This window comes from Grus americana, chromosome 5 (assembly GCF_028858705.1).
Source record: "Grus americana isolate bGruAme1 chromosome 5, bGruAme1.mat, whole genome shotgun sequence".
NCBI lineage: Eukaryota > Metazoa > Chordata > Aves > Gruiformes > Gruidae > Grus > Grus americana.
The window spans coordinates 27,282,032-27,306,292 of NC_072856.1; the positions used below are offsets into that span (position 1 = coordinate 27,282,032).

The window sequence follows — 24,261 nt, forward strand, 5'->3', positions numbered from 1 at the left end:
GGCTGTGCGTGAACTGGGACTGCCTCAGTTGCGTTTCTAGAGCTGCTAGAATTATGTTATGGGCAGCAGGCTGAAAAATTCTCCTCTGCTTGTGAAGAAAGCTGGTGCTGGAGTTAAAATGGGCTTGAACAGTCCACTCAGACTAGTAGGTGATCACTTCTAGAGTAACTGCACAGAGATGGGCTGCAGACTGGTCATGGGGCTGAACCTGAGACAAAGCCAGTGCCACAAACTCTATCTTGACCCATGGGAATGTGGTTGGAAAATACCCTCTACAGGCTGGCAGGAAAGGTTGTGCAAAGCAAGCAAGAATAGTAAGGCTGCATGATGTGAGGCAAAGTGTCTTCAGGGGGACCTTGCACCAAAAAAAAATAAAGGAGAAACAGAAAAAGACTTGCAACCAAGTGTTGCATCGCTACCCAGGTCCAGGCTTCAAGGAGCTGGAAAACTCAGGGGCTGCAAGGGGGTGGGACTGTTTACCAAGCTACCTAGGTTCTTAGAAGATCAAAGAGGATGAATATGAGAGGATGTTTCTGAAAAAGATGAACAAATCCTTGCTGAAAGGGGAGGGGGCAATGGAGTAGGTTCTGTAACAGGAAGAAATTGGCTAGTTTTCTGTTGGAACATCTTGACTAAGCAGCATGGCTCCAGTGAACTCTTCCAAACCAGATTTCAGGCCAAATCACCTCAGCTGCTTTCAGCACATCCATTTTACTGGCTGCGTCCCCCTGGTTGTGGTCATCCAGTAACCCTTCTTGCAGAGGTTCCTGGTTTTCAGTTTCTCAGCTTATGGCAATTGCAGCTGCAGCCCGAGACTTCCTTTCTCCACAAGCAGCGTAGTGGTGGTCAGCACTGCTTCCCCTTCAGTGTGGGGGCCCATAATCTCTCCTTGTCAGTCTCAGTGCTTTCACTGGGTCCAGCTATTTACAAATCCTGTGGTCCCTTCCTCCCTGTGTTTCCTTTCTATCCCACCAGTTGGAAGTCTTCTTCCAGGTCCTGTACTCTGCCCCTTTGACTTCACCATCTCTTTCCTTCCTGAGTCTATTGTTGCTCCTTTCAGCAGGAGACTGACACCAAAACAGTCACTGCCCCCAGCTGTGACTACACCAGCCCTTTCTCTCAACTCCTCCTCAGGGCTTCCCCACGGGTGCCACACAGTTCCTAAGGAATGCTGCAGCCACAATCCTGTGGATGTTTGTCTCGCCAGTGGCCCTGCATCCCCTCTGCACATTGTGGCCGCCTGCAGAGATGAAGCTACCTACTCGCTCTCCACCCAAATCCCTCAGAATCACAGAATCATAGAATGGTTTGGGTTGGAAAGGACCTTAAAGATCATCTAGTTCCAACCCCCCTGCCATGGGCAGGGACACTCTCCACTAGAGGGTAACCTGTTTGACAGCAGTGCTTGCACTCTGTGATAATTTTATGTTTTCAAAAGCACTTCATAGTAAACTAACAGCTTTCTTGTCTTGCCTTGCTTACCTCGTCTTTTCATTAGCTCTGCCTGACCTGCTTTCAAGGGTCATTGTCTTCTGCTTTAGGCATGCTCCCTACACTGGTTGTAGAGGCTGCAGGCAACTAGTCCTTGCATTACAGGGGTTCGGTTTAGAAAACTCTGAAGTGGGGTGATCTGCAGGGAAGAGAGATTACATGTCTGCTGGATAATCTGGAAGGGTCATGTCTGATAGGAGAACAACCCTGCCAGCTCTGACCTCAAGCAAGTTAGTGCCTGTGCTGCGGACTGCCCTCGAAGGAGGGTGAGGTAGCTCGGGACCTGCTCACTGCCCAGTCTCTTCACCTTGCTTCCATGTGGTGTGATGGGCATGACTTGAAGCTATACATCACTCGCGTGATTGTCACCTGCCAAACAGCCTGCTCCCAGAAGGGACACCTATAATATCTCCAAACTGACCATTACAGCAGGGTATAAAACTTGTCCTCAGGTCCAGGAAACCCCAGAGCACATCTGCCAGCTCACCCCTGCTTGTTATCCCCAATATGTCCCGTGACCTGAGCACCTGCCAGGCCAGTCAGAGGTGATGTTACCAGACATTTGAAAATAAACATTTGATTATAATATTGGAAACAGAGTTACAAAAGAAAAGCCTAAAGACATACATGTATACACATATACACGCACACTCACTTAACAACTACGTTCTCAGGAGCAATCGCAAGCAGCATGCCCCTTCCACCAAATGCCAGCAGTTTTGCCTGGCAGCACAGCAACACCGGCTGGTACAACTGAAAAGGACAATCCTTTCTTCTCCCTTTCAAACCTTCCTAGCCCTTCCCTTACTTGCTTCAGTAATCGCACAAGCAGGGGGAGATCAACTCAGCAATGCAATGACAATCAGTATTTGAGCAGGGCTAGGGACACAACTCAGCCCACGGCCACCACTTGCCAGTGCATGCAAGGGACAGCATGTGCAAGGGGACCGGTCTTTTGGCTGCAACACAACCCCAAATTGGATCAAGCCAGCCATGACTGTGCTCCTCAGTATCTCTCTAGTTACCCATCCATTGTGTTCCTTAATTCATGTGTTCCTTCTACCTTTGCTGGCTTTTCTCCATACCACAACATTTGTAAGACTGCACTAAAATTGTGTAAGTTGTAAACCTTAACAGAATATTCACTCTACACATAGTGTATTAGCTCCTTATCTTAGGTCTTGCTGGAAGCATTGCATGGAGTCAGTGTGTGACGTGACTGCCTGCCTTGGTGCTATACTTTTTCCTGGGGATGCAGCTACTAGTTACACTCAATCCAGCACACTGGCATGCTGGTCCCCAACAACCCTCAGCCAGCTGCTTCCTGTGCATCAATCCCAGAAAATATATAGCCTTATGGGAAAGCAGGACAGCTTGCTGATCTGACAGAAACCTAACCCAACTAAAGGAAAAGTTTTCTATACGATCCCTGAAACCACAGGAAATTGGGAGCATCTTCTTACGCACTCTGGGAAGGGACCTGCCTGCTGAGAACCTGTCCCTTGCTCTAGCAAGAGGGAGAACACTTTCTATCTGATTCTCCTTTCCTCCTCTCCTCCATCTGTGGTTATGCTTGCTCTTTCTGCTACTAAAACCAGCCAAGCTTCCCTGAAATACTGAGCAGAGCTCTCTCCTAGGGTTACTGACTATCCCCAGGGGAAATCATGTGGATTAATTAGTGTCTGTAAACTGCTTGGTAAGAAAGGGGGGGAAAAAAAAAAGCAAAAAAAAAAAAGCTAATAGACTTGTGTTAGGAATTGCTCCTGTCTCCAAGGCATCATTCTAGGTTCCTGGTACCCCACCGCTCACATTGTGATCCATGGGAAACTATATCTCCTAGTTATTTTTCAAGTAGTTTACTGAATTTGTTGGCCCCCTTCCCTAATCTTCTCATTCAGAAAAAGCATGAGAGGCCAATGGGTCTGAGTAGGAGAGCAACACTCAACCACCTCATCCCTCTCCTGCACAGTCCTTTTACCCACATTCTTTGTTGGGCAGCAAGAAGAGAGCAAGGTCCTTCTTCCCCTCTGCCACCTTGCTTCTGGACAGACTCCCACTTTATCTTCCCTTTGGCTCAGACCTGCAAGTGCAGGGCAGGTTTTATCCCCATCACAGCACTTCACTCCCAAGGCTCTCCACCTCTCTTTCACAGTAACCTCATGCCCTCAGACAACAAGACTTCTGTACTGAAAATGTGTCCCCAGTGGCATAGCAGACTGCAAGAACAAGCCTCATCACCATCCTTTGCTTTCCTTTGCTCTCTGGGATGATGCTGGGGACCATCTTTTACTGACAGAGGTGGGTAACAGCAAGGCAATCTTTGATTAGGAGGCTACATCAGGCTCAGGGTCTGGTGTCACAGCAGTCAGGAAGAAAAAGGCAGATGTCAGATGTGATGTAGATGGACAGGGAAGCTGAGGGCCAAAGAGCAGGCTGCCAGCTTGGAGCTCAGAAATTCAGCACCAAAGCACATGAGATGCAAAAGAAACAGATGCAGGAAATAGCAAGAACTGTGTAGTGACAGCACACGCTCGCAGGGAACAGTCAGCAGCAGGAGGTCTTTCCTGTATGGACAAAGGCAACAAAAAGAAGCTGACTGTTTCTCAGACCAGCAGCATGCTCTTCCTGCTGCTTTTATGTAAAACTGATGGACAGGATCAGCAGCCTTGCCAGGACTGGGAGGAACCGGCATGGGCTGGAAGGCCTGCAAGGGACCCAGCTGAGGTAGAGAAGCTTGAGTAACCCTGCTGTAGCAAGCCACAGCGCAGTGAACAAAAACCATGCACCCTCCATGAAGGAGAGGAGCCTGCACTGTATCTCCCCACGTCTCCTAGCACCAACAGGAAGAGACAAAGTGTGACACTGACCTGTTGGCCTCTGAGGCTGCCTTGGCTCCTCCTGGGCACATGCCATTTCTCTCTCACAAGCCCCAGCTGGGGTAATGCCAGCACGAACAGGCTCTGCCCCTCCTAACCCCCACGTGACATTTCCATCCCACAGCCAAACACAGACCAAGCGAGAACAAAGCCAGCAGAGGAGGGCAAGCAGCACCGCACAACAGATGGTGACAAGGCAGAAGCAAGCAACTCAGGTTGAGACTGCTTGAGCCAACATGAACACCACCACTCCCAATGCACACTCATCACCTGAACTTGCTCCTCTACACGACAAGATGCAGCTTACACAGCCTCCACCCCAGCACCATACTTTCCCTCTCCTGTCCTTCTGTCTAGCTTCAGCTGTCAGGGCCCTGAGTGCACTAACAGGCCTTGGTCATCCTGAGCATCCTCACCTGGGGCCTCTACCCACACCCCTGCCCATGGGTGTGGGGCTGGGTGTGCTTTCATTTAAGCTCAGGCCAGAGCTACTAGCCCTTGTCTGAGCTAAGTTGGAAGAGTACTGGTCTCTGGCTGTGAGTTCCTGATCCTGACCTGTAGGCTGGCTTACTAGCCTGACCTCAGACTTGCCTTCACACCACAGATATGCCTGGTGATCACTGGGCCTGATCCTGACCTCTGGATTGACTTCCCAGCCTGACTGCAGACTGCCTCATCACTGTGAGCTTGCCTGGTTATCTCAATTCTTGGTCAAACCTGGCTACTACCGTAGGCCTGCCTGGCTCTCCTTGCTCAGGTACTGTGGGGATGGACCATGGCTGATGAGGGCCCAGGCCTGCTGGCTTTGGGACCTGCCCCCACTCGCAGCTCTCCTTCTCACAGGGTACAGCCAGCCCACACTGCACCCTGACATCGCCTCTCCTGGTATGACTGCCAGGACAGCTGCACCATGAATGGGATCAGGGACCTCAACTATTTTAAAAATAGATGTGAGGGGGAAAGCTATCAGTTACTTTTACCTGAATTGATTCCCCAATACTGTTTGTGTAATCCCAAAAATGGGCATGTAGGCACAATTAAGGTAGCAGCATAAGAGCAGCAGACACCAGGGGTATTTAAGATAAGACTGCTGCCAAGAATGAGACCTGGCAGGCTAGATCAGGCTTCACTACCCAGTTCAGAAACTCATTTTGCAGTACCTCGAATCAGATGTGTCAGCCAGAAGCCTCTCATCTTACTGTAGGGCAGTGTGGTGCCCATATCACGTCTCACTCTGATCACATAGTTAGGGCTTTGCTGATTCCCAGGATGCAAGACTTCATACCCCCGTTAAACCTGCAGGGTTTTTCTGCAGGGTTTTTTTTGCCCAACAACTCATTTTTTCCTGGTTGCATCTGTATATTCCAAGACTTTATGGATCTTGCTAAGATCATGGTTCCCAGGTTCCTGTTGCAATGAATTCTACAGTCTACCTTATGTATCTGTGGAAAATGTGGAAATGAGTGAAAGGAAAGCCTTTAAATTTAAACTGAAAGTTGTATTGTCCAGATGTTAGTACATAACTGGCTTTTTTTTTAGTGACAAGCTAGTGCTACAGAGCAATCTACTTTTGGAGGTAAGGAAATCCAAATTTATTCCTTCTCAGTAGTACCACGCTACTGGTTAGCTTTTGCTGTTGTTGCCCTTCTGAACCTCTCATTGCTATGCAGTCACTTTTTTTTTTTTTTTTGGTTAAAGCATGAAACTGGCTATATGCCATTGACTTTTAGTTCAAAGCACAGCCATATCTTTTCCTATTTTTTCTTGCATTATAAGTGAATGACTTTCTAGTCCATTCCCTCCTGCTTCCAAGCAAGTAATAGAGCATTTTTAGGCCCTGACACCATCTTTGTCCTGAAGTAACAACTTCCCTACCTTGATTACTGCCTCATGCTGCCTTGATAACTGCAGTGCTGCTTGCTGCTCTTGAGAAATCTCCAGCTGGCTATGTAATTTCTAAGTCTCTTCGCTTGTGCTGGTGTGCCAGGCCTTCATCCTAGGGTCCAGCTGCTGCAACTGGTGATGCCTGTAAGTGCTCATCTGAGTTTTTTCTCAGGTAGCAGCTGAGCCAAGGCAGGCATTCCCTCCCTGCCATTCTACAAAGCCTCTCTCTCCAGGTGACCAGAGGCCCCCCAAGAGGAAGGGACGGCCAGTAACGCTCCCTCCTGCCTGTGCCGTGAAGGGGCTGAGGCAACGCTGCCGGCAGCCAGAGCTGATGGGGGTCTCGGGGTGTGGAAACGACCCCGTTCACGTTTAGACTCAGAAAGCGGTTTGGCAGAGGACGACACCGTGAAACCCGAGAAGGGACTGGGCCGGCGGGCTGGAACAGTGGACGGGGTGATGGCGGAGATAGCGCAGGGCGCTGAGGAGGGGCCCTGACCCAAAACGCCCACCCCTGGGCGCCGGGGCCGCCCCTGAACCCGGGGAAGGTGGGGACTCCCAGCGAGCAGCCCCGCCGGGTGTGGCGGTGGGAGCGGTTAATGGCGGAGCGGCCCCGCGCCCCCGCCGTCATGCCGACGGGGCAGGCAGGAGCTGACCCCCGCGGGGACCCGTTCGCGGGCCGCTGTGGGCGCAGGCGGCACCCGTACTGCGGCCCGGCCCCTGTGGTGATTGGGCCCGGCCGGCACCCGTCGCCGCAGTGGTGTCTGGGAAGGAGAGATCATGGCGGCGGAGCCGAGTAAGACGGAGATCCAGACTCTCTTCAAGCGGCTCCGGGCAGCGCCGGCGAACAAGGTAGCGGGGCGACGCCGGTTGGCCTCCCACCTTTCCGAACCGGGCCGCTTCCCTGTGGCCGCGGTCTGGACTCGGGCCAGGCCCCGGTGGGCTCCGAGCCGTGCGGCGGCGGCGAGGCGACCGGGCAGGGGGGCTGCTGGAGCGCGGGGAGGGCCCGGGGAGAACGGCCCGGCCGCCGGGGACGGGGCCACCGGGTTGCGGTAGGGGGTGGAGGAACGGCAGAGCCGCCGCAGGAGCTGCTGGAGGCGCCGCCTCAGCCGGGCCGTCCGTCTGCTTTCGCTTTAGTCGTGCTTCGACTGCGGCGCCAAGAACCCGAGCTGGGCCAGCATCACCTACGGGGTCTTCCTGTGCATCGACTGCTCCGGCGTCCACAGGTCGCTGGGCGTGCATCTCAGCTTCATCAGGTGTGTGGGGCCCGGGAGTGTGGGCGGTGGGGAGTGGGGAGCTCCGGCCCGTGGGTGACTGCCGGGCAGGCCTGGAGCAGCTGTGCCTCGTCGGTGTGGGAACACGCAGGGACTTGGTTAGAGAGAAGCATTAGCACAGAGTGATCGCTTCAGGTTTTACATGGCTTGTTTGCTGCAGGTTTTAAGTCAGTCAGCCCTTCCAAGATGGAGTTTCCAAAACACCTCAGTGGAACATTGACATATTACTTTTCATAACCTTGCAGAAACGCTGACTCCGAGTTGTAGAAGCTGAGAGGAGAGTGTGGTGTGTGAATCTTGCCAGTAAAGCAGCAATATGGAATCTGTCTTGTAATGCTGAGCAAGGCAAAAAGAGGAATATTATTTAATCTGTTCTGTATCAGCCTAGTGGGGAAGAGGGTGTTGGATTTTCAGCCTATGGTTCTTATTTTCAGTACTTGTAAAAGCATTTTTAAGTAATAGAATCGTGACCTTTACTTATTCAGAGATAAGTTGAGTAACTGGTATGAGACATACTCTGTCACCTAGCTTTACTCGGGTGTTCTCTCAGTTGCTTTGTCATGTGTTCTAGTCTCATCTGTGGGATGGGCTGAATATGAGTGTCTCATGTTGTGGTGAGATCATGTGTAGAACCAAAGTTGTTGCCTGAGCTTTCCTAGCTCAAGCTCTGTCCTCCTAACAAGTGAGAGGTTCTCTAAATTTGGACACTGCTATTTGGTGTGAAGCTGAAACTGGGGTTTTTTCTCTTCACTTTACAAGTTCAAATTAATTTCTTACGGGAGCAAAGAAGTTACCAAGATGTTCTTTCCCTCTTTGCCTCCTACACTCTGGGACAGTAGTGGGATATCTGCCTGTTCTAGCTCAGAGCTTGCTTTTGCATTTGGTGTGCCTGCACATTATTAATAGAAATTATTGGTTCTCACACAGGTCCACAGAGTTGGATTCTAACTGGAACTGGTTCCAGCTGAGGTGTATGCAAGTGGGCAGCAATGCCAACGCGGTGAGGAGCCTCTGTAGGCATTTTGCTTGCTTTCCCTCTTGCTAATCAACATCATCTGTTTCTCATCCCTTTCCATTGTGTGGCTTTCTCAGTATCAACCTCATCTGAAACGTGTAATGAGGGGAGGTGTTTGTCAGGTGTGCTTGGAAGTCAGACTGTGACCTTTGAATGCATTGTTGTCTGATGTGCAGACCTGTCGTTTCCTTACATGTCATTTAAATGAGAGGCGTAGTCCTCTTAAATGAAAGCGGTTAGTATCACTGATCAGTTTGAAAGCTCATGGCCAGCATTGTGACTCAGAACCATTCTCGTGTGGAGGACAGGGATAGCTTGTTTAGGCTTCTTGGAGAAAGCTGATCAGCAAATGGTCGGTTCATGCTGTGTGCTTGGTACATCATCCCTTGTCTCTGGGAAGCTTCCTTTTTCTGTTGAGTTTGTCTAACGCTTGTTTGAGTATGATCTAGCAGCCAGGAGACTGAGTATTCTTCTCTTTTCAGACTGCTTTCTTCCGCCAGCACGGCTGTACTACCACAGATGCCAACGCTAAGTATAATAGTCGAGCCGCCCAGATGTATAGGGAGAAGATCCGGCAGCTGGCAAGTGCTGCCATGGCCAAGTATGGCACTGATGTAAGTCCAAGCAGCTCTGTACTGTTACGTGCGTAGTGCTGGATGCTGAGTCCTGTAGGATACCTTCTTTTTTTCTCTCTCCTCTCTTCAGCTGCTTATCGATGGACTGAGTGGAACCCCTGGGCACTCCCCTGACAAGAGTGATGCTGACTTCTTCATGGAGCACACACAGGTGAGAAGAATTGTCTAAACCAGACAGCCCTAACAGCTTTCAAATAGCCAGCTGTTCAGCCAGGAGCAGTCCTGCTTAGTTTGGAAGGACTCTAAATTGTATACTCATTCAGTAGTAACATGGAAGAACTAAGATTCAGTCATCAGCCTGGAACATAGTTACAGATCTAAAAAATCCCTCATGGGACCGTGATATCCATGTCCTTTGTTTTCAAGACCATCTTTATCCTCAAGGAATACTCAGAGCTACTGGCAACTCCCAGGAAAACGCTTTGTGTACCTCATTAATGTGTATTCTCTCTGTACAGTTAAAGCAAGAACTGGTTATTGCTTTGAACTTCTGGTTTAGTCAGCTTTTCAGTGCATAGACCCTGGCAGTGCAAATTTGGGCCCAAGGCTATGTGGGCTTGCTTAAGTTAATAGAGCAATGTGAGAATTTGCTGTATGGCAATAAAGAGAGTAGAAGCTGAGATTATTTTTTCCAGGGAAATGCATTCATGCTTTCTCACAGATTTAAGTTCCTTTCCTTAACCTGGGAAGTCCTAACAGTAGCCCAGTCTGATACTACTGTCAAGTAGTACTTGACAAGTGATGCTGTCATTCTTCCTGGCCTTCCATTCAGCTTTTTTTTTTTTTTTTTTTTTTTTTAATTTTTGTCCCTGCTAAGGGAACGTGGACTTGTCCATATGTTACCTTCAATGAAGGCATAATTTGGAGTTGGAACACATTTGCTTTGACCTAAAACTGAATACAGGTCACTAAACCTGCAGTAAGTTCAGGATTGTTTGGTTCATTCATCTTCTGCAAATCACCAGAATGAGCATCTCCTTGCAGTCTTCCAGTACCTGGGATGTAGCAGATGCCAGCCAGAGTCCTGCACAGTCTTCCCCAGAGGTGGAAAAAGCAGCAAAGTCATCAGAAAGCAGTGAAATGTCGAGTGAGTTCCCTGCTGAATAATTTTTCCAAGAACCTGACTTCATTTCTGGGAGAATACAATTCTGTACCACAGTTGGAAGGGCTGAGCTTTTCCTTTAGCTTGGGCTCGAAGGAGTGGAAGCTCTGTGCGCTGTATGATGTTTAGTTAAATTAGTGGAGACTTCTAAAAACACCACTCTGTTTGGGATCAGTTTTCCTGCTTTTCCTGAAGTGCACAAAAAACTGTTCTGGGGATTAGCTGCCGTGTTTCCCTGCTTTTAGACATAATTATTTGTCCAAACACTGTTCTCTATCCCTTGAATTTGATGGGTCTGGAAATGACATATGAATATAGAGCAAAAAACTATTTCTAGAGTGAATGACAAGGAAACCAAGAATCTGAGGGTATAGCTGTAATTCCAAACAGCCTCATGTATTCCCTTGCAGAGTGTTTGCTTTCTTTTAATGTGTTAACACTGCAGAGGGAATAACTTGCTCTGTGAAGACATAAAGAAGTTGTGCTTGGGAAACTGCATGTTTCAAACTAACTTAGCTTGTTGGGGGTGGGAGGGAGGAAAGGCAGAGGAGGTGGAAGAGATATAGTGGAACTGTGAGCACCCTGAAAAGAAAGGGGTTCAGAATCAATGTGCTGGATGTTGTCTTCTGGTTTTGTGTCCACAGGTTCCAGCCAAGGCCCATCTATTGACTTGTTGAGCACATCTCCTAAAGCTCCTCTAGGTAAGTAAGACTCTTTTGCTATCTCTCAGATCAGTCTTGCTCTTATACCTGCTGCTCAGTAGAGAGCTCAGTGGAGCTGGACCCAATAAGCTAATTTTCAGAACATCTAAAGGAGCTTATCTTCCTTTGAAGCCAGTACCAAGGATCTCCCTGAACCCCAAAACCAAGTCACATTTACTGGAGGTTTTCTCCTCCTTTGGATGATCGACTTCAAAGCTGTCACCTTCCCAAAAGCTTGTTTTCATTTTTTGAGCTTTGGACAAAACTTGGCATTTGCATATCTAGAACTTGTCTGATCAAGGCCACATGGCTGTGGTGTTTGTCTTTTTAGGTCGTGTCCCCGTGTCCCCCCCCCCGAACCTTTGGAGCCAAATGAATTCTAGCTTCCAGAGTAATAGGGATTTGTATCTGATTCTCCCCTGCATTATTGTCCTGGCTGCACAAAGAGCATCTCACTGGAGCTTCTTTCCTTATTGAGAGTGTGCTCCTAGCCCACAGTTGGTTCATCCTGGGTGGAAAGCCTATGTCCTCAAGTGTCTATTCATTCCCCATGTTTTATGTCTCTTCCTCAGACATGTCCATGTATCTATCAACACAAGGGCCTGCTCCTGCCAGAGGTAACTGGCTAACAGCTAGCCTGCGCTGGCTGCTTGTGACAACTCTGCTTGCCCCTTCTGTGATTCTGCCTTCAACTCTAACATTAGCTTCCTGTGCTTGGAGGGAGAGAATGAGCCAAAACTTTCATGTACTGTATTGGGATCTAAACTAGCTATTGCTTTTTGGAAAGGGAAATTGCCATTTCTGTTAAATGTTTCCTGACAGTATAAAAAAAAAAAAAAAAAAACAAAAACCCAAACAACCCTAAATCAAATGTTAGGAACAGCAAGCTGAAAGCAGTCTTGGGTAGACTGAATGTTTTGAATGCCCCTATTTCAGAAACTTATGGTAAGACTAGAAAAGATACAGGAAAGGCTGTCAAGAATAATGTAAACTATGGGTTGACAAAAGTCATGTGGGCATAGAAAGGAAGGAGACACTTCTGTGGAAGAAAACCCCAACAAGGGCAATAAAAGATTTTGGAGCTACATGTTGGAAGCTGGGAAAAATGTCCTGGACAGTCCCTCTGTTTGCTTTGTTCTTATACTTTTCCCCAGGCATCTGCTGCTTGGCTGGACCTTGGCTGGTTGTACAAGTGTGGCATGCTTCATGTCCCCAGAGTGACAGGTTCCTGGTGCAAGGTGTTGGGGAACCTGTTGCTTTTACAGCTCACTGCATTTTAGGTCCATTTTGTCATTGGTCTGTTCATGTAAACATGACTTCAGGGTTCTTGCTTCTTTGTCCCTAAGGCATTGGCAAGGCACTGATGTTTGTATGGCTCTGAAGCTGTGTTTTCTTGGATTTATGTATGGAATAAATCTAGTCTTTAGCTACCCTGATCCCTACTGGGTAGGGTCACCGACTGCATGACACCTGGAGGAGCTTATTTGAAGGTCTTAATTCACTTATAAGTTTCTCCAGTAGTGGACATGCTTCTCTCGGCCACCAGCTGATAATTGTGGAGCTTCTATGTGCATCTTTCTTGGCTGGGTGAAGTCACCCAAGCTTCTGATGTGAAGCTGCATGGTGTGCCCTGGACTCTATACCAGCTGGACTGTGGTGGATGTTCATGTGGGTTGCTGACTTAATTTTGACTTCTTAAATTAGTTCACTTCTGCTTATTTGCTGCTTCCCTCCTCTTGCAGAACTTAAATCCTCCCTCATTGGAAAGAAGAAGCCAGGAGCTGCCAAGAAAGGGGTATGTCTGAGCTCTTGTTTTATGGAGAGGAGGTAGAGCACATCTCATATTACTGCTATCCTGGCCCTTGCTTTCTGCCCTTAACGGAGCTGCATACTGAGGGATCCATTTGGGGAAGGAAGAGCTTTGATTATATCAGTGTTTATTTTGAAAGATAGCTTGCGTATTAATGGACAAAAACAATTAGGTTTTGGATCATTACTCGTTGTGGTCTAAAGTGTATGTGGCTGATTTCTTAGCAGTGGCCACTAGTGGGTTAACTCTTGGGTGTTCTTCCATACTCTGCTGCAAGCCCTATTGGGTCTGTAGGTTGTGGCTGCACATGGAGACTGAAGGCCTGATCAGTGCAGCAAGGAGTAGGGTTCTGGTTTTCTTCTACAATGAACAATCTAGGGTGAAGAACTCACATGTTCTTGTTTTTCAAGTTGGGTGCAAAAAAAGGTCTTGGAGCCCAGAAAGTGAGCAGCCAGAGCTTCAATGAGATTGAGCGGCAAGCCCAAGTGGCAGAGCAGCTGAGGGAGCAGCAGGCAGTGGAGTCCAGGAAACAAGCCGAGGAGTCTATGTAAGTGCCCTGTTTGGGCTGAATACCTTGCATGTAATAGGTTAATGCTGTTCAGCCTAGGACCACCTAATGTGAGTACAGAGCATGCTGTATGATAGGATGAGCAGTAGCTATAAGCCAATATGGTTCTTTCAGCAGGACACAAGTTATGCTGCCATATTTTATTCAAATTAGCATTCCTGGAAGAGTTAAGAGTATTTTGTGTTTCTGCTGACCTTTGGAGAGGCCTGAAAAAAGTGAAGACTGAACTGGACGGGGCATTCTGTCGGGGAGGAGAGGGAGGGAGGAGGGCAATGCTTACAGTAAGAAAATAATGGTTAGCCAAAAAGAGTTGAATCCCAGTGGAGGTGAGATGGGAAGACAAGCAGTAGCTTTTATGTGAGGATTTTTGGCAGAGCTGTTGTGGAAATGGGTGTTTTGATCGGTTGTTGGTGTTACTCTCCCCTTTGGAGGTGTGTGGGCTGAGGGGAGGGTAATGAGTTGGTACCTACCATAGCTCTTTCCTTTAGAGTCACCTCAATGCGACTGGCTTACCAGGAACTGCAACTTGATCGGAAGAAGGAAGAGAAGAAACTTCAGAACCTTGAAGGGAAGAAGCGTGAACAAGCAGAGAGGCTGGGCATGGGCTTGGTGTCCAGAAGGTACTTGGCTGTGGATGGCATAGGACAGACAGGTGCCTTGGAAGCACCTTGCTCTGGAAAAGTTTCCTGAAGGCGGTAGCTTGCTGCTCTTGCAACAGATAAGGAGCTAATTTAAAGTGCGCATATGCTGGACTATGAAATGCTTCAGGCCCCAGAAGGAATGGGCACTCTGTTTAGAGGTTCTAGTTCTCATTTGAGCTTTTACAAAGACGTGCGTGGCCTGTCGGTGTCTAGTTCTAGAGCCCTGCTGCTTGACAGATGTTCCCCTGCAGAATACTTCCCTTTAGAAGGTAGCTCAAGACTGGGAGAGAGTCAGGATAAGCTAGATAAGTGGCGAAGGGGGCTGGCATCCCACAACTCTCCCTTGAGACTTGTGGCACCTGCCCTGCCTGTGAAGGCCAGATTCAGTTTTGAGGCAGACAGGTTATAGGGGCTGGATGCTGTCAGACCCTTCGGCCCTGACTGCCTGTTTGTTGTGCTAGTTCTGTTTCGCACTCGGTGATGTCAGAGATGCAAGTAATTGAGCAGGAGACGCCACTGGCTGCAAAATCTTCCCGCTCCCAATTGGACTTGTTTGAAGATGCTGGAGGCTTCACATCTGGACCCCCCAAGTAAGACTTAGCTTCAGTGTAGTCTTTGGCTTTTCCTGAATTTAATGTCTGGCCTAAATTACTTATTCTTGGTACCTAGGTACAAATACAATCCCTTCTCATTTGAAGATGCATTTGGCTCACGATGGGAAGCAGACTCTTCATGGGGTATGGACAAAGAGGAGGAACCTGAGGTGACCATTTCCAGTATTCGACCAGTTTCGGAGAGGTAAAATGCCTGCCACTGCTACTGTACCTTCCTTGTGTGGGGAACAATGGGATAGATAGGCCTAGGAGCTGTGGGGAGAGATGCTGCTGTGTTATGACAGGAACTTTGTGCTGCAGAAGGTAACTTGCTTGGACAAGCCTGTGAAAAAGGGCCTTCAGTGAAAGAGGCTTGGGCACTTCTTTGCCTTTTGTGTCCCTAAGTTTCATACAGCCTTTACGGTCATTGAGTATTGGCTGTCCTGAGGCGGGGAGAGGGGAACCCTGATGGTAGCTAGCACTTGAGGATTTGTTCCTTTCCTTTCACTGGATGGGGTCTGAGAGAAGTCTGTTTCTTTACTGTGTTGGTGAGCTTAAGCTGAGATGTCTCCCCTCTTGTTTCTTCAGACCCACCAGTAGGCGGGAGGTGGAGAACAGGACATCAGTTGTGGAATCCAATGAAGCTCGGCAGAAGTTTGCAGGAGCTAAAGCTATCTCTTCAGATATGTTCTTCGGGCGGGAGGCAGATGCGGAGGTAGATGCATTCTGCAGTGCTTAAGCTGGTGCAGCTCTGGCTTCATCTCCTGTTTGCTCAGGTCCTACTCTGTTCCCTTCCTTTATAACCTTTTTGTTCTGTTTTCTGCTGCAGTATGAAGCCAGATCCCGACTGCAGCAGCTCTCAGGCAGCAATGCCATCAGCTCTGCAGACCTGTTTGGAGAGGCTGAGAACACACACTCAGGTTTGTAAGCGCTCAGCAGGTTGAGGAAGGGGGCAGCTTTGGAGGACCTAAACTGGAGAGGGGGTCAGGGTGCTCTCTGGAGCTGGGGGACTAGGGGCTAATTCTTGCTGGTTCTTGTAGGTGGCGTGTCAATTGGAAATGTCCTGCCTGCAGCTGACATTGCACAGTTCAAGCAAGGAGTGAAATCGGTTGCTGGCAAGATGGCTGTCCTAGCCAATGGGGTGATGAACTCCCTCCAGGTGAGGTTACGCTGTGGTACCTTCAGACAGGTTATTGTCATGCTCAGGGACTTTCACCATGTTCTGGCTTTTGCTGGAATTATCGTCTTCTCAAATTATGTGGACAGTCCCAGGTAGAGAGCTGTCTTTTTGTAGCTGATGGCTACACTATGATAGCTGGCCAGTGAACTCTACTTGGCCACCCTTACTCTCCTGCTGGACAGGACACCTTGTTATGTCAGATATGCCTTTTCCCAAGAACCTCAGGCAGAACTTAAAAAGTTAAGGCCATTTTACTTCTTGCCTTTGCATAGTGTCCTGTCTAGATAACCTGCTGCATTCCAATCCCAAATACCCCAAGGCTTTGTTACCTGTCTCTGTAGTTTGCATGAAGTGTTGTAGCATGGTGTCTTGCTATGTTTCCTCCCCAGGATCGTTATGGCTCATATTGATGACCCAGGGACTGCAACTCACAGGGAAGCCAGCAAGAGGCACTGATGCCACCTTTGCCTGGAGTAAACTCTGCAGGATTGTCTTAGTTTGTCTGGGGTGGGTGGGGAGGGGAGAAGGTAAGCAGAGGGGGTCAGGACATGGCTGTGCCCAGGATGCTTTCCAAATATCTCTGGATTCCACTCTATTAAAATTCAATGTGCCCTCATACCCACTGCTATCTACTAGCCAGTGGAGACAGGCCTTCTTAGAGGGTTAACCTCACTGCTGTAAAAGATATGACAGGAGCTCCTGGGCTGCCCTCATCAGTGCTTCTGTCCTTGGCTCATACCTTAGCTCACCAAGAGATGGAGGAAAGGGAAATGCTGTTTTTCTGAACATCTTATTACCTGGTTCCCACGGACATGACTTTCTTTTGTTCTGCTCAGTGCTCCTAATCCATGGTGCTGTGGAGTCCTCTGTATTTGCAGGGTCTGACTTTTACCATGGGATAATCCTTTTTACTGTCTTGTAAACCAGCATATATTGATGCAGGAGGAAAAAAAATCAAACAAAGCAAAGATTATTTTTTTAGCTTCTAATTACATTATGAGCAAAAAAGGCCCAGGTAAAGAAGTACTGTAAAGATATTTACTGGATCCCTGGTTATTTTGTTGCCCAGCTTTGAACTGAGGTCCAAGTCCTGAACCTCTGCCTTTGCCATGAGGTGAACTTCAGAAGTGCAGCGGTGAGTGAGGAGTATTCAACTTGGCTCACTACTCCTGATTCTGATTTTAAACAAGAGCATGTTTTTCTCTTCCTTGGACTTACAGTGTTGAGGTAGGAAGAAAAAGGCGGGGGGGGGGGCGGGCCGGGCCGGTAAGGACTAGTTAAACACTGTTAGCAAAAAGAGACACGGGCTGTTTGTTCTGAAGTTTCTGTCAGCAGCCCTCTCCCTCGGGCTGTTGACAGGCTTGTGCGGGCTGTGGTACATCCCGGGCTGGGGGTGGGAGAGGAAGGGTTACTCTGGGCTGCGGTGGGGCAGGAGGGGGGTAGGAGTGGGGCTTTCTTGTGGCTTTGTCCCCGGTGCCCGGGCGTGGTTGCCCTGTAACAGAACTCGCGGTGGGAGGCAGCCTGCGCCTGCGCGGCCGCCCGCGGTGCCCAGGCTGGGAGGGGTGAGCGGGTGGGGCGGAGCTGCCCCAGCCCTCAGGGGTGGTGTCGGCGCCTTCCCCGGCCGGGTGGGATCTGGTGGAGCACCTCAAAAGGCGGCCGAGACCCGCGAGTGCCGCCGCCGCCTTGCGCCGCTCCTGTCCACCCAGTACCGCTTCTCCCAGGGCCCTACCCCTGGCAGTGCCCTGAGGAGGGACCGGGCCGGCCCAGAAGACCCCAGACACAGCAGTGGCCTTATGCAGCATGCTTTATTGCCGGGCTGTCACAGTCACTGATGGTTGGGAGAGAAAGCACAGTTAGCAAGCATGTTAATAAATAAAATAACTTAAAATAAATAAATAACCCCTCCCACTATCTCCACAGGTGTGGCTGTGGTACAGACTCAGCAGTAGTTATGGGATTAGTCTTAAAATAGCTCCAGCATGTGTTGAATCCACTCAGCTTAGGGCTGCTGTAAGCTTTGGGTTACCAGCTCTTAGCGCACGCTACAGCAGTTTATGAACAGGATGAGCAAGGATGCTCCCAAAGAATCAAGAGAAACTCAAGTTCCCCAGGAAATAATTAGTCTAGGCAAGCTGAGGCACAGGAGCTGGACTAAACAAAGCGTTCAGGGCTGCGGAGGCCAAACTGCTAGGTTAGTTATTAACACAATGAGACACTGTCTTTTTGTAGTTGTAAAGGCTACACAATGATGCTACAACAATGCCAATGTTTACAAAAAAAACCCTGGGACTCATTTGATAACTGCTTCCTTCTCCCCTAGTGCTTCTGTCCACCCAGCCCCAGCAGATACTCTGTACAGTTTGCAAGCCACAGCACCTATGGACAAGGAATTTAAAGACTTGCTTGCTCTCTCCTCCAACCCTGCTGAAGCTCACCTTTCCAAATGACCTTAATACGCTGTTGGAGGCAGTGGGAGGCCTCACAGAAGGGAACTCGGTACAGCAGAGCAGCCAGCCAGTGTCACGCAGTACTTACTGCAATCAGGCTTATTTGCTGTGTTTGGTTTGGCAAGTCTTGGACACACGGAAGAGGAAGCAGAGGCAGGTGGCATGGCAATACCTAAGCCCTTCTTTTCTAGGAACTTCAGGAATTTCTCTACCTTTGATCATACACAGGTGCAGCTTTACTGGGAATAATCATAATGGAGCATGACTGCAGAGCTGCTGCTGGCAGTTTAACCACTATTGTCTAGGCCAAGTCTGAACACAGTCACACAACAAAACGCTGGCAAGCAGCCTGCACTAGCACTCCTACTGCTCCAGCACCTGCTGAACCGTGGGGCAGAGCCCTGGTGAGAGAATACCTGGCTATTTCCAAGTGTAGGCAGCGCTAGCGTCTGCTGGCTTGTCTTGCCTGCCAGCAGAGGGTAGCATTGCTCTGCAGCTGGAAATAGCTTCTGCGGAAGAGCTGTTCCTGCACGAATTTGGAGCTAGGAAAAAAGCAGAGTGCTTCCTGGGAAGAGATGGGTGGACTTGCAATGGGGACTGGCACGGCTGCACGCACACTGGTGATGTGGACAGAACCCACCATCAGAGCAGATGCTCTGGGAGGAGGTGCCATTCCTCCAGGGGGTTCTGGGGAAATCTAAGATGGGAACAGTGCCCACTCTCGCAACCTTCAGTTTTCAGAGGAGTCTGTCTCTTCATTGGAGCCTTCACTCTCAGCATCCATTTTTCGGCGATGGTGCAGAGGTTTCCAGGGAGAGTTAATCCTAGGTGAGTTACGGACAGGCAAATTAGCTGTGTCCCCGCTGGAGCTGGTGGGACCGGAGATGGAAAGCCCTGAAACCTGAGCTACCCTGAAAGAGAAAAGACAAATGCTAGGCTGCCTAACTTGTCATCTCCAATCTTTACTGTAGCAGTTTTGGAGTGAACCTGGGAGGAGGACTTATTCACAACTAGTGCAGGGATGGCAAGATGTTCATGGCCGAGAAGGGGAACACCTTACACTAGTATCTACCAGACTCACTGTGTGAACCTTTCTTCCTGTTTAAACAGATCTTTCTTCTGGGCTGAGCCTGTGTCCTCCAACACTCCTAGTTTTCACCATCCAGACAAAATTTCCCTGTTCATTAGAGACTGCTGCTTCCTCTAGATCTCTCTTTGAGGCACACTTTTCTCTGTTTCTGAAGACTTTTCTAAAGATTTTGTTAGCTGCACCAAGCACCTCGAAGAAAGAGGCCCTCTCTGCTCTGGCTGCTCTGTTAGCTCCTCTATTGTTTTATAGTAGAGCAAAGGAATAGGGATGGTACTTTACTAAAAAGTCTTCCTTAGCATGTTACCCTTAATCTGTTGCTTTACCTCCTACTTTAGGCAACTCCACTTACAATTTCTCAAGTTCCTGATCCATGGCAGGGTCCAGAAACAAGTCTCCTTTATCTGGCAAAGCCCCTGGAAAAAAAAAAAACCACAAAAACAAAACCTCACAAAGTATCAGAGCAGAGTTAGACTATTCTTTTGTAAAGAAAAGTGCTCAAGCCATAGCAGCATTCAAAAATCTGACCTGCAAGACAGAAAACGCTTCCTTATACTTATTAGAGAAATGGACACTGAATGTTGAGGATCATGGACAGGTAAAGAATGATGAGCCATACTCTGTCCTTCACACAGGCTGTACCTCAGCTCAGACTAAGTGGGAGGCACTCTCAGTAGTCTCACCTCTCAGAGAACTTGAAGAGTCCTAAGGATTGGCAGTTTCCATTCACTACAGAAAACTACTGACTACTGACTGTCAGAGAGATGACAGTCTGTCAACTTCAGCTGTCTGCTAATTGCCCCATATAGTCACCAGTCCCAGAGCCTATCACAGCATCAGGTATGTTGTTTGTGCCACAGCCTGAAGCACACACTATTCCACTCAGAGAGCTGTATACTTCTGTGCCACTTGCCTTTCTTGTGGTGCGCTGAGGTTGGGGATCAAAACACTCCACAGATACAAGACTATTGCTTTCCTCGCAATTCAGGAAAGTCAGGCCTGACTCTGGTGCACATTAAGTCTATAGGAGTAAGCATGGATGGACTGTGCTCTAGCATTGCCTGCTGTCTGGGTGAGAGCATGAAAGGCTGGACCAGTAATTGGGTACCCTCTCTCAGCATAAGGTCAGCATGCTCCTTTTGATATTTGAAACCCTATTCATGATGAAGGGCATGGTGTACTTCAGGACTGGAAGAGCTGGTTGATCATTCTTGCCATTCTCTGAAAGGACAGTGGCACTTCAGGAAGAGCCCAGAAAGGAAGATGGGGCTCTTAGGAAACCCTTCCTTCCCAGTTCTGTAACAAACTCCACCTTGTACAGGGATTGTGGGAGGGTGTGATCAACAGAGATGACAGGAATTGTCTTCCCCAGCCATTGCACATCAGGCCAGAAAAAACGCCACTTGGTAATCTGTACCAACAGTGCAGTGAGGAATGCTCTTGTTTTTCAGAAGACCTGACTGCTCCACTCAGTACCTTCGTGAAGGGGTTTTGTGCTCCCTGTGGGGACATAAATCTGGTTTCTGGCACCCTGCTCTTGAAGGATGGGGCTGGAGAGCCACTTGCCTCACACAGGCAAGCTGGCAGCAGTCATCAAAAATGTAGCAACGAGTGCCTAAAAATTAGAACCAGTTTAGAGCAGGACTGACCCCCCCCACACTTCTTGCAGTTCTGGTCTCCCCCTCCTGCAAATGAACAGGGAAGCCTGGCACCGCAACACAGAGTGTCAGGAGGTGCAGTGAAGTGCCCCAGCCTGCTCCTTTTCATGGGCTCAATTAAAAGAATAGGCAGCTAAAGCTTAACTTGTTTCTGCATTTGCAGAATGCACAGTGAGGTCTCTGGGCACAAGTATTACTTGGGAGACTCAGTAAATAACACTTAAAGGATTCACGAATCAACATTGACACTGGAGTTAGGCTGCCTGACAAACTCATCAGCATTGCCCCAGCCTGAACAAGGTACTCTAATCCCTACCCCTGTTCCTCAAGGGGGGCTACTGGCTTTGCGAGGCCAGTGAGAAGGCAGGCATCCTGACCGAAAGCTCCTTTGCCTGGAACTGCCCTCGCTGAAGGGCTTTGGGGAGCTTGTGATTCCCTACAGAGCAAAGACTATTGAAATCACCCTTCAGGAGAGATTAAAAGACACCAGGAAAAGAATCCTCCTTTCCTTGCCAAGATGCTAGCACCTGTCAGACTTGTGGCTGCTGCCCCTCCTCTGAGAGAGGCCTCGGCAGGAGGCTGGCAGAGGGCCAGGGGACAGGCCCACATTAATGGCAATGAAAACCCACACACTTTGTAGATGGCACAATGGAAGCTGTGGGCAGGATTTTTTTTCCCTGCTCGTCCGTTTTCTTTGCACTCGACTAGAACAGGATTTCGCAGGGCAAAGGAAAAAAAAAAAGACTTTGCTTGCTGCAATCCAGGCATCACCTTCCCCAGTGAATACACTGCTTCCTAAGCCTGTTTGCAGAGGGGATTGCAGGGCTGTATTCATGCACCTTTGATATGTAATCTCCATGTTGCTGGGTAAGCAGCCCTGCCCCAGAGGAGCATTAGCAGCTTAAATGGTTTGCTGTAAGAAGGGGCTCAGCCAGGGAGGGGACACTCTTACTCTACTATGACACACACCTGTGCAAAAGAACAAGCCCTCAGGCAAGGTCCACCTTTTCACTGAGGCTTGTCTTTGTAATATAGGGACTGGCAGATACTCAAGTCTAGATGTAGAGGGAGAGGATACCTACCCAAAGAGAGAGAAAGCCCATCCTTACTGGCCAGATGATTTGCTGAGTGGAGATGAGTGAAGATGAGTGTTTGGGCCTCCACACATTTAAACATACCTCTTGGATACAGCCTTGGCAAACACAAAAAGCCATTTCTGTTCCCCTTTGCAAGAGGAGGACGAACACAAGCAAGGCATATGGGGGCAATATGGAATTGTAAGTCTGAATTCTGTATGGATTACATACTGTCCTTTGTCAATGCAACACTTTGCTTCCTTGCTCTAGAACAGTATTGACCAGCACAACACGGAAATGAGCAGTGAGATGCTACTTGGTAATCCCTCTGGTTCCCACAGCAGTCTGGTACAGAATTTTGTAGCAGTTTATGTTTTATGATACCACTAGAATTTCAGCAGGCCCTAGATTAATATACTAGTGAGATCACACTGCCTTGAGGGAAGATGGGAAGAGCTGGGAAAGACTGGGCTTTGAGTCTTTGAGCCAAGGAGGCAGCAGAGATTTTCCTATTAGGTGTAACTTCTTTTCCTGTAGAGAATAGCAGTCACTTAACATCTGTGGGAGAACGAAGGGCTAAAACATAGGATGGGACTTCAATTCAGTACTGTCAACAGCAGTCAGCCGCCTTACTTGTCTCCTGACGACCTCTGCCCAGCCTTTATAGCCAAACGTGTTAAAACAACAGTTCTGCTAAAATGATCAGCTATCGAAGAGGAAAAACATTGTTTTCTTAGGGCAACATTTCATATCTAATTTAACCTTGAAGAAGCTCCACAGCTTCAAGCAGACAGTAAGGTGCAGTGCTATGCTTTTAAAGTTTAATCCATCAACAAAAAGATGAAAAACTTTCCCTCACTCTCTTTCTAACAGTGTAAAATCTGGGGCATAATTACAGAGGCAATTCCACAGAAATGCAAGATGACTGAAAATGTAGAGCTGTACCACTCACAGCAGTCTTACCTAGGGCTTTGTTGATCCCCTGATCCTTTGCAAGTGCCATAAGGAATCCATAGAAAGTCAGTCTCTGTGCACTACTCAACATTTCCTTCACAAGAGCAGATGGTGGACAGCTAGGAAGAAAGAGACAAAGAAGTCATCTTGTCTTTTAAATTATCGTTTTGGTTTTTTTTTTTTATTCCCAAGACCCATCTCATACTGGAGTAATGAACCCTTTTAGTTGCCCTGACTCAGTTTAAAACAAACAGCCACCTGCTTGCTTATTTAGCATTGCATCTGCTCCCCATTTACTAAGCAAGATATTTGAGCAAGTCTTACCTGTCTCTTTTCCAAGGACAGGGAGAAAAGCCTAGATTCATTCAGAGGCATACGCATCCCACCTCTTAGCATATTCTTTCAAAAATCAACTGGGAAATCCTTTCTTTTAGAACACAATAAACTTTCATGAGGGATGTTATGTTGTTATCACCCTTTTATCGGTGATAGTCATCCAAGGGGCAGGAAAACCTCTCCAATGATAGCCTAAATATGTCAGAAAACAGTATTTAGGTGGGGCTAAATTGACACATCCCCTTCTACACTCTTCTTAAGCCCTGGCACTGACTTCTAAGCAAGATCATCATAGTAATTCTTGCTCTTGCCTAATACTCAAAGGATTTCATGCAAAAAACCCCTGCCTCCTAAAGAGGAAGTGTTGAAGTGTCTGTGGTGTAGTGGCACCCCTGGGAGATGTGGGTGCAGGCTGGTGATCTCTCAAGCAAAGGTGGTTACCAAAGCCTGGCTGAGTATTGAGCTACAGAATGAAAGGCTGGGAATGGCTCCCCTTACAGTGCTGTGCAGAGCCTGACCTACCAGATGGTCTTACCATATCCTTCCTATCTGAAGCTCTCAGGACATACAGGAATGTAGAGCTTTTGTTATTTAAAAGAAAAAAACAACCTGGCATCTCCATGCTTAGATATATATCGTACTGGACAGCAGTTCAGGAGTAATTCTGTGGATCACAAATTTGGATTCAGGCACCTAAAGCAGGAATCAGGTGGAACTTGTGTCCTGAGTCTTTTTGTGGATCCAGCCCATGTCCTTCTAGCAGGGCATGTGCTCACTACCTGCAAGAAACTATGAAGAAAGTGTCTGTCAAAGCTATGCAATAAGGTCTGATATTGCTCCGTCCCCTGCTGAACTAAGGCTAGTCTTATGCCTGGGATCTGTAACTGGAGACCAGCTCCATTACAGGCTCGGGTCCAGACTAGCAGTGTGATCTTT

At 48.4% G+C, this 24,261-nt stretch overlaps 2 protein-coding genes across 4 annotated transcripts in view; one reads left to right on the forward strand and one right to left on the reverse strand.

Moving 5' to 3' along the window:
• Positions 1 to 6,829: 6,829 nt before the first annotated feature.
• ARFGAP2 (ADP ribosylation factor GTPase activating protein 2) lies at positions 6,830 to 16,802 on the forward strand. 2 transcript variants are annotated; one of them, XM_054827118.1, is made up of 17 exons: positions 6,871 to 7,100; positions 7,386 to 7,504; positions 8,450 to 8,522; positions 9,020 to 9,151; positions 9,243 to 9,323; positions 10,157 to 10,259; positions 10,919 to 10,975; positions 11,548 to 11,592; positions 12,718 to 12,770; positions 13,196 to 13,332; positions 13,842 to 13,973; positions 14,456 to 14,584; positions 14,664 to 14,792; positions 15,176 to 15,302; positions 15,417 to 15,507; positions 15,628 to 15,746; positions 16,157 to 16,802. In XM_054827118.1, the coding sequence occupies exons 1-17, from the start codon at positions 7,029 to 7,031 to the stop codon at positions 16,175 to 16,177; spliced, it is 1,620 nt and encodes a 539-aa protein (XP_054683093.1). In that variant the 5' UTR covers positions 6,871 to 7,028; the 3' UTR covers positions 16,178 to 16,802. The 2 variants fall into 2 exon arrangements, with proteins under 2 accessions (XP_054683094.1, XP_054683093.1); XM_054827119.1 differs by lacking the exon at positions 11,548 to 11,592 and having other exon boundaries at positions 6,830 to 7,100.
• Positions 16,803 to 17,553: 751 nt separating this feature from the next.
• CSTPP1 (centriolar satellite-associated tubulin polyglutamylase complex regulator 1) overlaps positions 17,554 to 24,261 on the reverse strand; it is an 84,086-nt gene continuing 77,378 nt past the window's right edge. The window contains exons 7-9 of one of the 2 annotated variants that reach the window (XM_054827121.1): positions 22,999 to 23,108; positions 19,654 to 19,717; positions 17,554 to 19,038 (exon numbers count right to left, since the gene is read on the reverse strand). In XM_054827121.1, coding sequence (XP_054683096.1) covers positions 18,945 to 19,038; positions 19,654 to 19,717; positions 22,999 to 23,108 — 268 coding nt within the window. In that variant the 3' untranslated portion in view covers positions 17,554 to 18,944. Of the gene's footprint in view, positions 19,126 to 19,653; positions 19,718 to 22,998; positions 23,109 to 24,261 lie in introns of both variants that reach the window. The other variant, XM_054827120.1, reaches the window with a different exon arrangement.

Excerpts from the sequence above, each read along its gene's own strand:
- ARFGAP2 (XM_054827118.1), top strand. The coding sequence starts at position 7,029 with ATGGCGGCGGAGCCGAGTAAGACGGAGATCCAGACTCTCTTCAAGCGG. Across the intron at positions 8,523-9,019 it reads TGGGCAGCAATGCCAACGCG|ACTGCTTTCTTCCGCCAGCA; the intron begins GTGAGGAGCCTC and ends TTCTCTTTTCAG. Across the intron at positions 15,303-15,416 it reads GGCGGGAGGCAGATGCGGAG|TATGAAGCCAGATCCCGACT; the intron begins GTAGATGCATTC and ends TTTCTGCTGCAG.